Genomic DNA, 16,252 nt, shown 5'->3' on the forward strand with positions numbered 1-16,252 from the left:
GTTTTTTTAATTTGAGTTATTTTTGTATAGAATGCATAGAAGAGCTTTTGTGTTGTGATCCTGTAATGACTACAGAAGCATTCAATATAATGTGCTAATGCACAAATTGGTTTGTATAAATGACAGATGTACACGTAAGTATGAACTTTCCTTAAAAACCTCTCACCAATTTATAGTTATAAAATTGGTATATTGAGTGCCCCATCACAGGCTGGCATCTCTGACTTGTCCCCTGTGCCCTAGAGTTCTGGCTCTGGCTCACTGATGTGTACTCTCACATACTGTACAATAAACCACGTCTTGAATGAGTACTGCAATTCTTCTAAAAATATTAATCTTTTCACAAAGCTTTCTGATTTATGATAAAATGACCATACACAAATAGGAAAGAAATGGCCGTTCATGTTAAATTGTTGGCCTTCAACCTCATCTGTATAAAAGCAGAATATAAAATGTAAATGTAACTAAAAATATAGCATCATTTTTTCCCTATTAGGTATTTCATTGTCTGTCAGTGACTCTTCACAGGTAAATTAAGAATGAGGACCCAAGGAATTTTGACTCCAAATGAACTATCAGTGCTAGACAACTGAGGCAAATTACTCCATAACATCTGCCCTTCATTCCCAGATATGAATTACTCTAAAAAAACAAGTTATTTAAAACTTCACCTTTTCTTTGCCAAATCATCCCATACAAAGAAAGTAAAAATAATAAAATTCTTCAGACTTACATTATTTCTCAGCTAACAAAAGTCTCCATCGCCATTGACATTATCACAGCATTAAGGCAAGTTACAGATAGAACTGGGTACAGAAAGAGCTGGAATTGCCAATGGCCATGTAATTTGTGGTTTTAAATGTTTGGAATGGTATCTGATTCCTTTTTAACTGTATCAGAAATAATTCACCATCTACTGTATACTGCTGAATTCAGGCCACCTGTCTGCCTCACCATTAAACAAACACCAGTCGGTGTCTAGAATACAACTAGCACACCAAGCCCATAACATTTGACATACAGTACCTGGAGGGCAGGAACACTCTTGGTCCACATCTCTTACAGGTCGTAGCTTAGGCATCGCTTCATTTAACCTCTGTGGAGAAAAATAGCTCTTTAAAGAGGATAAAAAGTTTTGCTGTGCTGTAATATTTTTAGTCATTAACTTATAAATCAAATGATCACATCACAAGTTTGTGTGATTAATATTGAGTAATATTAAGCAAACAATATAAACCCAAACATTACCAATACATTTACTGTAATGAAACGATGTAAAGGTTCTGTATAATGTACAAGAAGAGATTCAGTAAAGGTTTATCTTTTTAAACTTCTGTTTTACAGCTCCACTTAACACGCTGAACAATTTACTGTGTTAAGTGTTAGACCACTTTTCGCATACCATACAGTATAAGTAAGTCTTCCATTATTACTTCATTAAAAAAGCCAGTGTTCAATAATAATAATTTAGACTAATGAAGAATAAAATACAAATAAACACAAATTTGTCTGTTGTCTAAACATCACTTGGACAATACTAATGCAATTACTGAAACTCCTTAAATTGAAAACACTGTATTAAATAGTAGTAGGTGACATCAGCTTTATCAACAGTAGAATTTCCTTAGATATTCCATAATCTTATAAAGGTGTTACATTTTCATTCTTATACTATAAGATACAGGCCAATTATGTCTCTGCAACAAAGATAAATCTGTTCTTGTCAAGCCCTAAATGATTTTATAGCATGTTTCTAGTATTCATGTTAAGATAAGGAGAAATCTATCACTCAAACAAACATTTAAAATAACAATCATAACATGCTTGTAAACAGCTTACTCCTTCGAGTATAAAAGTCAAAATATTTAAATAAATAAAAAATTGGCCTATCCAGGATTTCGAACTCATGCTACTGAACTTCAAGTAGCTTTACCAATTACTGATAGGCACGACATAACTTCAATGTTTTTATGGAAACAGTACGGGTTACGTTCAGTGATATCTACCATTCCTTTTGACATTTGATGTTTTGTTAAATTAGCGCTCTTATGCATAAACGTGTCAGGTGCGCCAAAACCCTATGAATTGATGTACATTACATGAGGGTGAATAATGAGATCATAGGCCCTCAATCGGTGGTGCGCTCGCACCATTTTGCTCCTCTCTCTAAATTTCTTAATTCTGTTATAAACTATATGCAGGTATTCCGCAAAGACATTAAAAAATACAGACAGTTTCATAATCTGCGATGTTCGCAGCCTTTATAGCACATACTACATATCTTGCAGAAATAGCTTTTCCCATCTGCAATTTTTGCTTAATACGCTATCACCCGATAACACAGCGCAAATTTGATCTTAAAGGCACTGATTTTTAAGCGTACTTGACAAAGATGCTATATAAAACAGATGCCCGAATATTTGCTTTACATAGTTTAATGAATTATGGATTACGAATTTCAGAGAACTCCGGTGACCCTGGCTTAACATTTATGCAGGCCATGTAGATAAGCGAATGTTTGCATAATGAACTACAGGGGAGATGGTTAAATTTTAAATGTATGCGAAACAAGCTACTCTTAATGAAATGTTACTGTAAAAGGGTTTTACAGGTTTACAGGGCTTAAGTTAATTGCCAATATCACATCAAGGTTTTTACCCTTACAGAACTGGAAGAATTAAGTTAGCTCGCGTTCTGAAACATAAGCAAATCGCATCTGTCAGGTGAGGTCATTTTAATCGATTAACTACTTCTTTTAAAGTAGAAAAGGCTAATCTTCCAAGTACCTTTCGATGTTCCTTTATGGATAACTATATTTGATCACATCACAAAATGCACGTGACTGCGTTTACGAAATATATTTAATATATGTGATGCTACAAATCATTCACCATTATAAAAGTAAACCATTACCTCTTGTATGAGTCTTTCAATCGTATCTTGAAGTACAGGTAATACGTTTCCATCTTCTCCGATGATTGTGGTTTCTGAAGGATGAAATACAGCTCTTTTCTCCATCTCCAAATCGTTCACCCTGTTTTCCAACTGGTATGCTTTGAAACTCACAAAAAAACAAAATGCTAAGGAGCTCAGTGATAATATGAAACACAGAACTGTAGGTAGCGCCACCAAACATCTGAACAGGAGAGATCTGTGGGCACTTTTGTGAATCTCTGCGTTTTTTTCTCCGTTTAATTTCTCTGTAGAATCCATCATTGCGGTGATTTCAGGATAAACTGGCGCTGATATCTTTCCTTCTGGAGGAATTTCTTTGTAACTTTTGACTTCGGAACTTTAAACAAATGTTAGAAAAAATGTAAGATTACTTTTTTTAATGAATTTGTCGCGCTGGCTGCAGAGATCAAGAGTTTGTAACACGCAGAGCTCCACACTGCGCTCAGTTCTGACTCTGGGTATTCTAACCAGCTGTGAGAAATTTGGAATTATATGACTGAAGCTGTGTCTGATCACTCAGGTTAAGCTTTCGCTCAAAGTGAAGTAGAACCAGACCCAGTCAATTTACTTTATGCAAAATTAGAAGTCTGGCCAGTTGGTGATGCGACCGCCCCGACAACCACGTGGGGAAGGAGTAGAAAAATAAAATCAGATGTTCCCTTCTACATAATTCCCACACTGTTATCATATAACTTCTATAAAAAATAAGTCTATTCCGTATTCCAGGTATTTCGCAAACTAAATAGCAGCACATTTTTAAGATTGTATTATTGGATACTTTCTACAGTACAGATTGAAGAAACACATGTGTTCTCTGTATTAAATAACTAAATAACATAAAAACAGTAATGAATTTGGAAAACTGCAATCCCGATCGTCACTTTGACCTTTTCTGGAAAAGTAACAGCCTTTTTATTTCTCGTTTCTCCGCTGCACGTACATATTATTTATTATTCGAATTAAGTTAATGAAAAGTCTTCATTTGATGAAAGATTTTCATTTGATTATATATGTATATATTTGTATTTATAAAAGTTGTTTAATCTTTAATACAATCGCCATACATTTCAGAATCAATGCACGTATTGGTAGCAAAAGTTAATTCAAACATCAGATTTTAAACGAACAGTAGTATTTATTTTCTGTACCCTTTAGGTTCATTGAATACAGCAAACTTTCAGAAAATCGATTTTTTTAATGAAAGTTGCAAAACAGCATTTCTTTGATGCATGAACCCTTTATCCAAAGGCTTAAATGTATCCATCCCCCACTCCCGATGTAAGATAAATCGCCAGACGGACGTAGGCATCCCCGCTGTTTCCCACCAGTGCGCCTGCTTGGAAGTACTATTAAAATAAACGTTAAAAATCGTATCTCAAAAAGTGTGATGTAGACTTTCATAGACGGGTAGGAATTTCGGAAGTCTTTCACAAAGAACTGAACGCTAGCGAACTTTGTACTCAAAGGTGATGTCGGTAGCAATATTTTTAGAAGTCTGAGCAGAGATCATTGCTTAAACCACATAGTCAGAAATCAAATCTAACATGATTCTGTCACAAATTTCCTCTTAAAAAATTCAAAGTGGAGCTGTTTGCTCCATTAAACGAGCGAAGAAAAATATAAGAGAAAGAAATTTCAATTAAAGTACGTTACTATAATAACTAGTTTCCAGTTGTTTCCATTTTCATACTAGCGTCATATATTGCTATTATTCTTTCGAAACAGAGGCATGTAACATGAAAACTCATTACTTCAGGAAGAATTCGGAATCATCCAGGGTCTTGAAATGACTTGAGAGAGAATAGCCTATTCCTGGTGGGAAAGTATGTTGGAGCAGAAATTATATTTTATTTTTCCCCATGTGTATTCTTTGGTACTGAAGTTACGTAGGCGAACAAGAAAACGGCAGTTTACGTTGAGGTTTTGTGACTAGTACTGATGCACTTTCAGGAGATATCTCAGTTCATACCCTGAGCGTCCCAAAAGATATGCAACACATTTAACTGTAAAACGTCAGGCAAGCGCATATCGGGCAAATTTCTTGCAGGGATCAGGATTAATTGTTTTACATGTTTTATTTTGGTTTTATTGTTTTGCTTCTGTTTTGGACTTCTGTGGGAGAAGCCAGACACATTTCCATAGCAGTGGACAATAAAGTACTGTATTTATATTTAAAGAAGGGAGCAGTCCCACCACCATCAGCAACCTCCTGCTTGTTGCTTTTATCCAAAAACGAACATTCCATATTTAAATTACATTGAAAACATGGCATATCAAAGAAAACAGTATCAGTAAAGCCATGAACAAGCCACCAGGGTTCCAGGACACAAATTTATGTGGATCAGTGTCACATTTTAAAACGGAGGCCTAGGAGCTTTTATGGATGTTTTCTCCTCTGGAACTAGTCCCTTTTCAAATTAAAACTGCACATTACACTTTCAAATAAATCTCAAGAGCATACAATTTTCTGCAGAAAACGGGAAAACTGAGAAAGAAGACATTTCCCATTTAGAAAATAATCAGAAGTGGTATTTTTCTAGACTTCCAGTGGAAGTCTATTAGTGCCAGCTCAATGTTCATCGATACGGATCAAAATGCTTCATTTGTTTTTACTTATGTAGGACATCATTAGTGCCCTCTAGCGGACAGTTTTCCAGCTTTCGTTTAATAAATGTGCATGCGTTTATGTTCACTTCGTCTCAATATACTGTGTACACACAATACATATTATAGAAATCATTTAGTCCATTTAACTACTGAACTTAATTAGGAATCGTTTAAAAATCCACGTTAAATAATTTGTGTTCTTATCTCCAATGAACACTGGTAATACCAACACGTTAGACTGCTGCCATCTGCTGTATAATCATGTTAGGTGTCGTTTGTAGTTGTGCAATACATTGAAATTGGGCAAAACCAGCGTCTGGCCTCTTTTAAAGTCTAGTGCAGTGGTTCTCAAACTTTTTGGACCAAGTACCACCCCTAATCCAACCAAAGCATCCAAGTACCACCTACAAGTCATCTTCTCATAGGAACCCCAGAAATTCTCAATGACCAACATGAGCGTGCGTGCACACACTCACACATACATATAATAAATATTATAATAATAAACTTAATTTGATATAGCGCCTTTAAAGGTGGCTTCTCAAAGTGTTTTACAGAAAAAAAAAACATTAACAACAACTAATAAAAAAGCACCATTTCAGTGAGAGGGGGGAGCCTGTTTAGTTGAGCAAAGCAGATGTGAATTAATTTTTCGAGCCTTGATACAATTCACAACAGAGTCTAACAGATATTAAATCGTCAGGCATTTTCTTGACGGCAAAGGTCTCGCGGTGGATGCTGTAATGCGTACATTAATTTCTGGAGCAACCTCTCTAATTCGTGCAACTACACCGTTATGTCGGCTTGTCATTGCTCTAGCACCGTCTGTACAAACTCAGACGCATTTTATCCAGTCGAGGCTATTCTCTTCGATAAATTCATTCAGAAGCTGAAATATGTGCTCTCCTGTAGTTCCTGTTGGTAGCGGTTTACAGAACAGAAAGTCTTCATGGGACATGCCCTCAAACTTGTATCTAACGTAAACGAGCAAATTGGCCAAATCGACTACAGACTCAGTGTACTTTTGATATAATCCTTAATTTCAATAATTCTATGAATGACAGTGTCTTTCAGGGGGAGGGGGGCAGCAGGTCGAGCTGTTTAGCAGCTTTTTCTCTACACATAATACGTGTCAGCTCTTTTGCCAACGGTAAATAAGGTTCTTCAGAAATAGTGTACTGTAGCTTACCTGCTTTAGCAATCCGCAAGCTTGCATTTTTCCGCGTTTCCGTTTTTATTTCATGCGCATGGGAGCGAAACAGAGACGCTCGGTGTATTTTTCTCAAACTAGAACAGTTCTTAAATATTTTTCTGTTATCACGCGTTCGTAGCTCGTATTTCTATGCATTCCTGTGTTTACAAAGTTAGCATTGTTCCAAAACCACGCACATTCTCCTTTCTCCCTATTTGCTGGAGATACAGTAGCTTCTTTTAAATACAATTGGTCATTTGCACCCGTAGCACGCATTCCTATAGAGTGGTATAAAATTACAGAGTATCTCTTGTGTCCACTGAACTATTAGCGCGCACTGTATCGTAGTACGTAGGCTACGTATTCGACACGTATTAAAATACAAAATATGAAAACCCGTCCCGATTTTTCAGCGCACACGACACAGTTCCAGGGTCATTTGGCGTACCACTGCCGGTACGCGTACCACAGTTTGAGAACCACTGGTCTAGTGTGACGAAGTGGGTTTTAAGCAACTATGTGGAAAGATCCCTGCCTAATGTTAATTTCAGTAAACGAGATTTTCAAGCAATTTTATGACCTCCTCCAGTATTTTACACCAATGTAGTTTAATAGCAAATCCTGGATAAAATACTAGTTAGTAAATATTCAGCTGGGTATTCTACTGCTGCAGTGTCAAGAAAATGTCAGGACTGGACTATGGCTTATGGAAAGATATGTTGTGGGTGGGTAAGTTTTAAAAAGACTCAACTGCCTGTCCAACTTTTGCCAAAGTGTATGGCAAGAAGAATGCCATTGTGCACCGCAGAACAGAATGTCACTGGAAAATTTATTCATAATAAAGTACCAACTGGAAATCAAATTTCAAAAACATCCTATGCTGAAAACTTAACTCATTTCAAAACAAAAACAAATGAAGATTAGGCAGCTGACATTTGCATTTATTGTGAAATTCATACTTCAAAAAGGTACAAACCTACTTTAGATGTAAAACAAGGGAAAAATTAAAAAGCTTAACCAATTACAGCATTAAATATTTATACACAGTAAGTTAACAATAACAACATAACGGTGATCACTGTGTGGCAGACTGATGCAGTCCACTGAAGTCTCTCCTGGAGAATGTATAATGTTGGATATTTCAGTACAGACTTTACTTCCTCTTTCCCTTCCTTATGGGGTCAAAGAAGGGATGTTTCAGTGCTTGGTCCAGGGAAATTCTTTTTGAAAAATCATATTCCAGCATTTTACCAATCAGATCAAAAAGCTGTTCATGCTCTAAACTTTTAGAAGCCATGTATTGCTGAAAGAAAGGAAGGGAAAAATTTAATTATACACCATCTTCAACATAAAAGAGTTCCAACTATAGAACTCCAGACACCACGCATCACCATGCGAACCAAAACCTACGAAAAGAAGTTCTTACCTTAAGAGGCCTGCAATGCTTCCTAACATATCTGCCTGCAGAACTGTGCTCATCCCAATCAAGTCGGTCATGATGTACATATCGTCGCTTCCTTTAAAAAAAAGGAAAAATGCATCAGTATTTAATTCAGAAAATAAGTTAACTTCCCCCTTCCACGTGACAGAACAGATGCTGCAGCATGTCTTTTAACTTAAGAGAACAAAAGTGTTCTAACAAACCTTTCTTTCTGAGCTGGACAAAGCTCTCCAAAACACTAACTGTGGAATGTTAATTCCACAAAGTTCCATACTTTGATAAGATCCCAATTCAAAGTCCTCACCTAGTTTTCTGCAACATGTGCGTTGGTATTGGTCCCAGTACTCTCTCCATCATAGCAAGGTGTTCCTTGCTGTCATGTGTCTGCAACAGAACACAAGTATAAATACTTCCTTTAAGAACAGCTATCACTGCTACAAGATAAATGTATCTAAATTCAAGAACTGTTGTACTTTAACTTACATAACTCACCTGAAACAGAGTTAATCCAAGATAATATTCAATTAAAATGCAACCAAGACTCCAGACATCACAAGCCTGATTCCATCCCAGTTCTAGAAAAAACAAAACAGGACCCTTACTTTACAGCTATGTAGTTTTAAATTTAAAATGGCAAATTTTAAAATACTTAAAAGACCTCATACCAATAATTATCAGGTGAAGGCTTTAAATCTTACAATAAATTACTATAATAAAGCATTCAAATGAAACAAAAATGTAATAAGGCTGTATTTGGGGGAAAAAAGTTTTGAAATGATAGGACCCCAAAGGTGCAGTTAACTATTTTGTAATTATCTGTCCCTTACCAAGAATGACCTCAGGGGCTCTATAGTGCCTGGTTGAGACCACTGACGTGTGGTGCTCATGGTCATACGTTGCATTACCAAAATCCACAACTTTCACATCAGGATTCTTCAGGGTTCTTTCATCACGTTTCTGAAACAATAATAAATGAAATAAGAACACTACCCCATCTTCTTTGAAACAACACTAGGCTACCAAAACAGAGACTTACCATTCTGGGGTTGTACTCCATGTAATAATCAGAATTCACAAAAAGAATATTCTCTGGCTTCAGGTCAGTGTGAGTGAGCTTGCTCCGATGTATAACTAAAAAAGAAAAGCAACACCCAACTTTATATATTATACAAGCAACACCCCTGGCCCCCAACTGTGAATAGGTTTTCAAAATAAAATGTGAACAACTTGGATAAATTATTCACTGTAGTGTAAAATACTCACAGCGGACAGCTCTGAAAATCTGGTATGTCATCTCTCTGATCTGGTCCATTGGAAATGGCATAAAGCCATTTTCCTTCAAGAAGTCATAGGTGCTCAGTCCCAGCAATTCAAACACTATACAAATATGGCCATGGTGATCAAACCAATCCAGCATTCTTACACAAGCACTGTAACAAAAAAAACCATCATGAATTCATGGAAGTACAAAAAAGGAAGCAAGATGACAGATATTTAACAGTGGAAACTTACTATTTTCTGTCACAGTCAAGAGAATTTATCTGCTCCAACACTTCAACTTCAGATACTGCTGCTTCCCGATATCGATCAAAATTTTTTATAATCTTCAGTGCTACACGAGCACCCCCTCTGCAACAAGAACACGCACAAAACAGTCAACATTTAAAAAAATGAGGGACCATTGGGAAACCAGCAAACATCAGGCTTGTATGGAACACTTAGGTCTCCAAAAAACAGTTTAAAAACCTAACATGGAATATTAAATTATGCCATATTAAAGTATACAGTCTACAACAATCACATCAATGCAACAGAAGCGTGAAATTACTTACTTCTCATGATCAATGCATTCAACGACTTTTCCAAAGGCTCCTTCTCCTAAAGTGCACACAATTTCATCTAAAGGGATAAAACATAATAGTTAGTGTCATCTAGCAAAACTAGTTGTAATCACATCATCAAAAGGACTATTAAAAGTATGTTATACTAGCATTCTTTTCAGTTTGCTAATGACTATTTTTGCTTTAGTATTTAGCATTACATGATTGAAGCCTTAACAAAAAGTGTTTCTGCAGTAGACAAACAATTAGGTTAGCTATAATATTGTTAATACTAGAAAAGCATTTATTTAAAGAACGTAAATAAAAAACATTTTTAAACAAATCCCTATCAAACCCCCCACTTTATCCTACGCTAACATTTTTTCCGAAAAGTAAAAAATTGGTACAAAAATATTCTATACATCTTGCTCTTAGCACGTCTCCACTGTGATAGATCAGGTGACCCTCCTCATCATCCTCAAAACTCCTGGATCTTTTCCTGCGATGACTCCTCTGGATAGGTCAACCAGGCCGCAACATCATAAACCAGAGTGAATTCAGGGCAGAACGCGCCATTCATTCATTCAGCGGGGAGATATTCAGGCATTCAGATAACGCGCCAGGCCACGGGAGGTTGGCAGGAGCAATTTCAAATTCATCCCCCAGAAATGCACAGGGCCACATAGTTTGTGTTACAGAAGAAAGACATGGCAACAAATTTTCAGATAATTCTCAAAATGGCATGGTAACACAAGCATCAAAACAATTTCATTTTACACAGTTATGCGTTTTATGCATTTTAAACAGTTATGCTTCTTCTGAGATGGAGATCTTCATTGTAAATTCTCTTAAATAAGGATTTTTCATGAGGAGACATTCACAAGTTTACTTTAATAAACAAATGGTCTTCCCTTTTCATTTCTCCGTGAGAAGCTAAATCCCAAATGCGTTTTTAAACCTCATTCCCCCTACAATCACTCAATACAGTTGATCATTCTGACATTCTAGGACCAGTGAAGGCTCCTAGTTCATTACATTAAGTCAACAGCTAAACATTATAAGTATCTCACAAATAATCACAAAGCCCAGCATAACAGGATATATGATCTAAAGGTACAATATTAATTCCAATATTCATATTGTACAATATTGCAGACATGCATTCTCTTGGATTAAACTTTTTAAAACACCTAAGATACACAAGATGGGGCCTTTATATGCAGAAGACAAAAATCCATTCATCTAAACCAGAGACTGAACATACAACAGACAAGCTAAAAATGTTCATACCGAATAGGAACGATAGGCAGAGAAGCTCTCTCTTCCCCTTCGCCTATAGGGACGGCTGCTCCTCCTGCTTCTTCCACTTTGGCCTGAGGACTTGCTGTAATGGTGCCAGTCTCTGTCCTTTAAATGCCCATTGTCATAACCTGAAGAGACTTCATTACTGCACCTACGACCTCTCCTGTCCTTACAGTCCAGCTTTTCATTCAAGCTTTTTGACTCCAAGTAATGCCTGTAGGGAAAACAAAAAAGTATTATTTTTTTACATCAGTAACTCATTTAACACAAAACTATTTACATTTTTAAAAAGTCAAATAGTATTGTTTTTGAAACAGGTATTTCATGAGTCAGACTTCATATCACTGAACTGCTCAGTTTGGATTTTTAAGCTCAACTAACCTTGTGCCTAATCAACCTTGAACAATTACATTTACCACTTTCATATCAACCTGCTCTCTGATCTGCCTTTCTGCAATTTTATATAATATACTAACTCAGTATGTTACCAACACTTGTACTAGACAGTTTGAGATGTCTAAACTTGTTTTGCCACAGCTTCATCCTGTTAAAGCCCCTGAAAGGGCAGAAACAGGACATCTATATTAAGCCTGAGCTAAATATTTCCTGGACCCCCATTTCCTCCTCAGCTATACTGCACTTCCTGCTTACATGATATTAATGGGAGACCTCCTGGGAAAAACTAAGGTTGCTGCTGGAAGAAGTGTTAGTGGGGCCAACAGGGGGCGCTCACCCTGCAGTCCATGTGGGTCCTAATGCCCCAGTATAGTGATGGGGATACTATACTGTAAACAGGAACCGTCCTTCGGATGAGACGTAAAATCGAGGTCCCGACTCTCTGTGGTCATTAAAAATCCCAGGGCATTTCTCAAAAAGAGTAGGGGTGTAACCCTGGCATCCTGGCCAAATTTCCCATTGGCCCTTACCAATCATGGCCTCCTAATAATCCCCCTCTATGAACTGGCTACATTACTCTGCTCTCCTCCCCACTGATAGCTGATGTGTGGTGAGCGTTCTGGCGCACTATGGCTGCCGTCACATCATCCAGGTGGATGCTGCACATTGGTGACGGTGGAGGGGAGGGAGTCCCCATTACCTGTAAAGCGCTTTGAGTGGAGTGTCCAGAAAAGTGCTATATAAGTGTAAGCAATTATTATTACTCCAACTCCGTTAAAATAAATGGGAAAAACGAAAAACATTTTGAAAAATTAACTGTTCTTATTTGTAATTACCTCTGACAGTGTACTGCTTTTGTTTTTTGGGGGGTAATGCATAAAAAGCATTGCAGCCTCCTGAAACCAAGCTTGAACAGACCCATTTACAAATGACCTATGCTTTTTAACCTAGCTCACTAATTCTCATTCTTATCAATTCCATCTGCTGAAGTTTTCCACTCGCGCCGTCTGAGCCGATCACATCTATAACAATTATCACATTCACTTTCCCCGCCAGTCGGTAATTAAGAAGGAAGCGATTGTTTATGCAATCGCAATACTTGAATACATGGGTGCAGTATGCACTGTTAACAATGCAGTCAGATGAGAACAGCCAGCCATTACATGACGCCTACTCACCCTTCTGAGGTTTTATGATGGCGGTTGTGCCTGCTCGGTCTGTTCTCCCTCTCGCTGCTGTGCGATCGCTTCCTCCGCTTACAGCTGCTGTACTTCTCCTCCCAGCTATCGTCTCTGATCCAGCACCCCGGAGAATGCACTCGCTTGGAGTTACGCATCTGCAAACCAAGAAACGGTCTCCGTCCAAATTCAACAATCTGAGAAATTAAAGATTTTGTAACACGGCATTACAAAATCTCCCCGTAGCCATAGCTGTTTACACAACAGGCTTCCATTCCGAGTCGCTATTCTCGCTGCACAACTACTCGAAAAACCGGCAGAACTGCCTCAAACATTCACGTCGTTTACTGTCAACAGACAACCGCGAAGGCAACCTAAACTATGTCTCCTCGCTTCCAACAAAGAAAATACTCGCTTAAAAAAAACAGCTAAAGGTTATGCAAAGGTGTCTTTTCATACGTGCGCGCTGTATGCCCTTGTATGCCCTCGTCGCGTCAACAACATGCAATCTTCAATTTTCAACTATAAAATTGAACCTTAGTTTACTATAAACTACCTTCGATGTAAAGTTTAAATTAACATTTCCATATAACATCCTTGATACAGACTTCGTACCTTTACGTCTCAATATAACACGAAGCGCATAATAATTCCGTTAGTCTGCGTCATCATGACTTGTAACATTAGAGAAATAAAACCACGAAGAGACATGCAAGCAGAAATACAGTGACCCAGTACGCAACTACACTATAAACGATGTATCGACAACTCAAATCAATTGTGCAGGGCCCCGATAAGCACATATACATCGACGAGATGTGTGCAGCTCTTTCATTTATACGATTGCTGTTCTTATCCTGGGCTTCGCTCAAGTATCCTCCATCTTGGCTTTGTTGTTACGGAAAACCAACAGAGGTAGCGATGCACGGTAATTCTCTTTGGTTATTGTACGGTTTTCAATTAAATAAATCCAGATATATTAAGTTCAACTAACCCAAAATACAAGTCTGCACTTTAAAAACATCGTGGAAAAAATCTAGTATCAAGTCCAAATTATAAACAATCCGCCATTAAACCCCCCCGGCCTATATTTGTATCCGTGAAAGGAAAAAAATATACACTAAGTCATCCACTAAAAACCTTTACAATATGCTTACCTCTGGTAAAAACTAAAAGAATACGTGATCTCCCTGAAAAGTGGATAACGCTGAATATTTTCAAGACCTCGATGGAACCATTAACCTGATTCAAACACTCTCAACCCTTCAAACACCAGCCTCAAAATGGTGACCACCGAGAACTTTCCTCGGAAAAAATACCAAGATTATTTAATTACGTCACGTATTCAGACGTCACAATCCCTTATTCTGCTTTCACAGCATAGGTCTGTGGGACATGCAGTTTCTTACATTGACCTTCCGTAGAATTTTTTTCACTCTTTTTTTCTCGTATCGAATATTCAGACGAGTAAAGAACAGTTTGGGTCTTACAAATACAGTCAATACAGCACAGTGTAACGAAATTTTAGAATAATACACACCAGTAAATACAGTCAGTGAGAAGTGCAGTAAAAAGTTTTAAAAATGCTAGTGTTATAACGACAAAATGTGTAGTTTATAGGCCGTTCATTTTTAAATACGAGGTGCTATCATTAGGGGATTCATTTAGGTCACTATGTGATCACGTGATGTGGGCATTAAGTACTACTGCAACTGCCAAGTTTCAGTTCTTAAGCTGTGAAACCAAAATTCCAAGTGAATCAGTGTAGTATTCCAGTTCCGAAACAATAATCATTTTAATGTTGCCAAAAAAAAGCAGCCAAGGGGCCATTGTGATTTATGCTTTAACCACGGAAGCCATTTTGCCATATAGTAACTGAGTTGTAGTAACTGGCCAAACAGGCCTTGAACAGGAACAGGTTGCTTAAACAGCCTTCAACTGATGCATTGCTGTGAACAACAAAAATGATCACAGAAATTCCTGAGGTGTAGTGGTTTCCAATACCAGTGGCAGTTTGAGGTGTGAGAACAAAATGGTGGCCAAAAGACACTATTTTATATAGGAACAATTGGATATCAGATGCTAATGGCATACACAGGGAAAAGATAATCAGTATGTTTTGACTTAATTTGTTGAATATGGTTTATAAACATTAGAGTTTAAATAGGGATAAACCAACAGGAGATAGTGTCCTCCTGTTGAACCTTTGGACATTTTGGACATCAATAATACAGCCATTTTGAGTCATTCTTAACCTGACACATTCTCATGTACTTTTTTCACATACTGTATGTTAATCCTGGTGATACTACTATTAAACAATTCCCAGGTCTTATAATATCCAAGGTTAACTGGCCAAACTTAAACCTCAAATCTTTGAGCAGGAGTAGTTAGGGTGATAGGCCACTATTCTTAATGTAATTTCTGAGCCATTGCAGGGACAGAAGTAGATTTATCATTTTTTAATGTGCAGATTTTAAAAGCTTTATTAACTGTAGCAAGTGTGAATTTGAATTCAATTGTGATAGTTCCTAACCAGAAGATTTTGAAAGTTTGTTAAATATATATTTTAAATATATATTTAAATATATACAGTATATACTGTATGTCAGGCCATCATCTTGGTTGACACAGGACCTTTATTGTCACAAGTTTAATGGCTCTTTTGTCAAACTAAACCTATCTGGTGTTAAATTCTCAAGCTGCAAAGGCTCAGAATGCCAGCAGTTTTAAGAGTGTGAAGAAAAAAAAAGACATGATTTCAGTCACTACTTTGAAGCCTATAATCCTTATGCTAATAAACTAAAGCTACTGCCTGAGAAGCTCACAATCTGCATTCTCTACTTATCTTGTGTGACTTTTGAGATGTGTTGATAAGGATTGATGGCTACAATTGCTATTTTATTAATTTTATGCTTGCCTAATAATATCAAATACAAGGAACGTCTAAAATAAATCTTGAATAATGGGAAACCTGAAATAGGAATGCTCCTGAATCTGAGCATTATTTGAGTTTTAAACAGTATTTATTAAAGCTGAAAGTAGCTAGAAATAGTTTTTAGTAACTGTGGAATACAAGAAGTCATTTCCAGCTGCAGAGAATGTAGTCCCCAAAGCTTCACTCAAATTTAGCCTGTGGAAAGAGTTGGGTTGCAAGGCTAGGAATCACAAGAAGTGAACTTTTTCATGTAACTAATTAATGGTCCAAGTACAATAAAAATGTGCACAGCTTCCAGTGAAAATGCCTTTATATGGAATTCATTCCTGATTAAGAAGAAAAATAAAGTCATCATAGCCATCTCAAGTGAGTATAATCATGTAAAGAATGACTAACTCACCACACAATACAAGCAAGAGGAAG

The 16,252-nt window shown here is 37.1% G+C and overlaps 1 protein-coding gene and 1 long non-coding RNA gene across 4 annotated transcripts in view; both read right to left on the reverse strand.

The window, feature by feature from the left end:
* The window catches only part of LOC148650243 (uncharacterized), a 227,997-nt gene extending 224,474 nt beyond the window's left edge, over window positions 1-3,523 (reverse strand). Inside the window, exons 1-2 of the long non-coding RNA XR_015925828.1 lie at window positions 2,914-3,523; window positions 1,027-1,096 (exon numbers count right to left, since the gene is read on the reverse strand). This is a non-coding gene — a long non-coding RNA (uncharacterized LOC148650243). The remainder of the gene's footprint in view (window positions 1-1,026; window positions 1,097-2,913) is intronic.
* A 4,156-nt stretch (window positions 3,524-7,679) lies between these two features.
* Window positions 7,680-14,227, reverse strand: clk4b (CDC-like kinase 4b). Of its 3 annotated transcripts, none has more exons than XM_088603844.1 (13): window positions 14,049-14,227; window positions 12,892-13,049; window positions 11,306-11,531; window positions 10,438-10,528; window positions 10,028-10,094; window positions 9,708-9,824; window positions 9,459-9,625; window positions 9,232-9,326; window positions 9,023-9,152; window positions 8,688-8,770; window positions 8,500-8,579; window positions 8,181-8,271; window positions 7,680-8,057 (listed from the first exon to the last, which is right to left on the reverse strand). In XM_088603844.1, exons 2-13 carry the CDS (start codon window positions 13,047-13,049, stop codon window positions 7,908-7,910), a joined length of 1,455 nt encoding a protein of 484 aa, XP_088459970.1. In that variant the 5' UTR covers window positions 14,049-14,227; the 3' UTR covers window positions 7,680-7,907. The 3 variants fall into 3 exon arrangements, with proteins under 3 accessions (XP_088459970.1, XP_088459968.1, XP_088459969.1); XM_088603842.1 differs by having other exon boundaries at window positions 8,679-8,770; XM_088603843.1 differs by having other exon boundaries at window positions 8,679-8,770; window positions 12,892-13,088; window positions 14,049-14,200.
* Between the last annotated feature and the right edge of the window lie 2,025 nt (window positions 14,228-16,252).

This window comes from Lepisosteus platostomus, chromosome 13 (assembly GCF_059453375.1).
Source record: "Lepisosteus platostomus isolate fLepPlt1 chromosome 13, fLepPlt1.hap1, whole genome shotgun sequence".
NCBI lineage: Eukaryota > Metazoa > Chordata > Actinopteri > Semionotiformes > Lepisosteidae > Lepisosteus > Lepisosteus platostomus.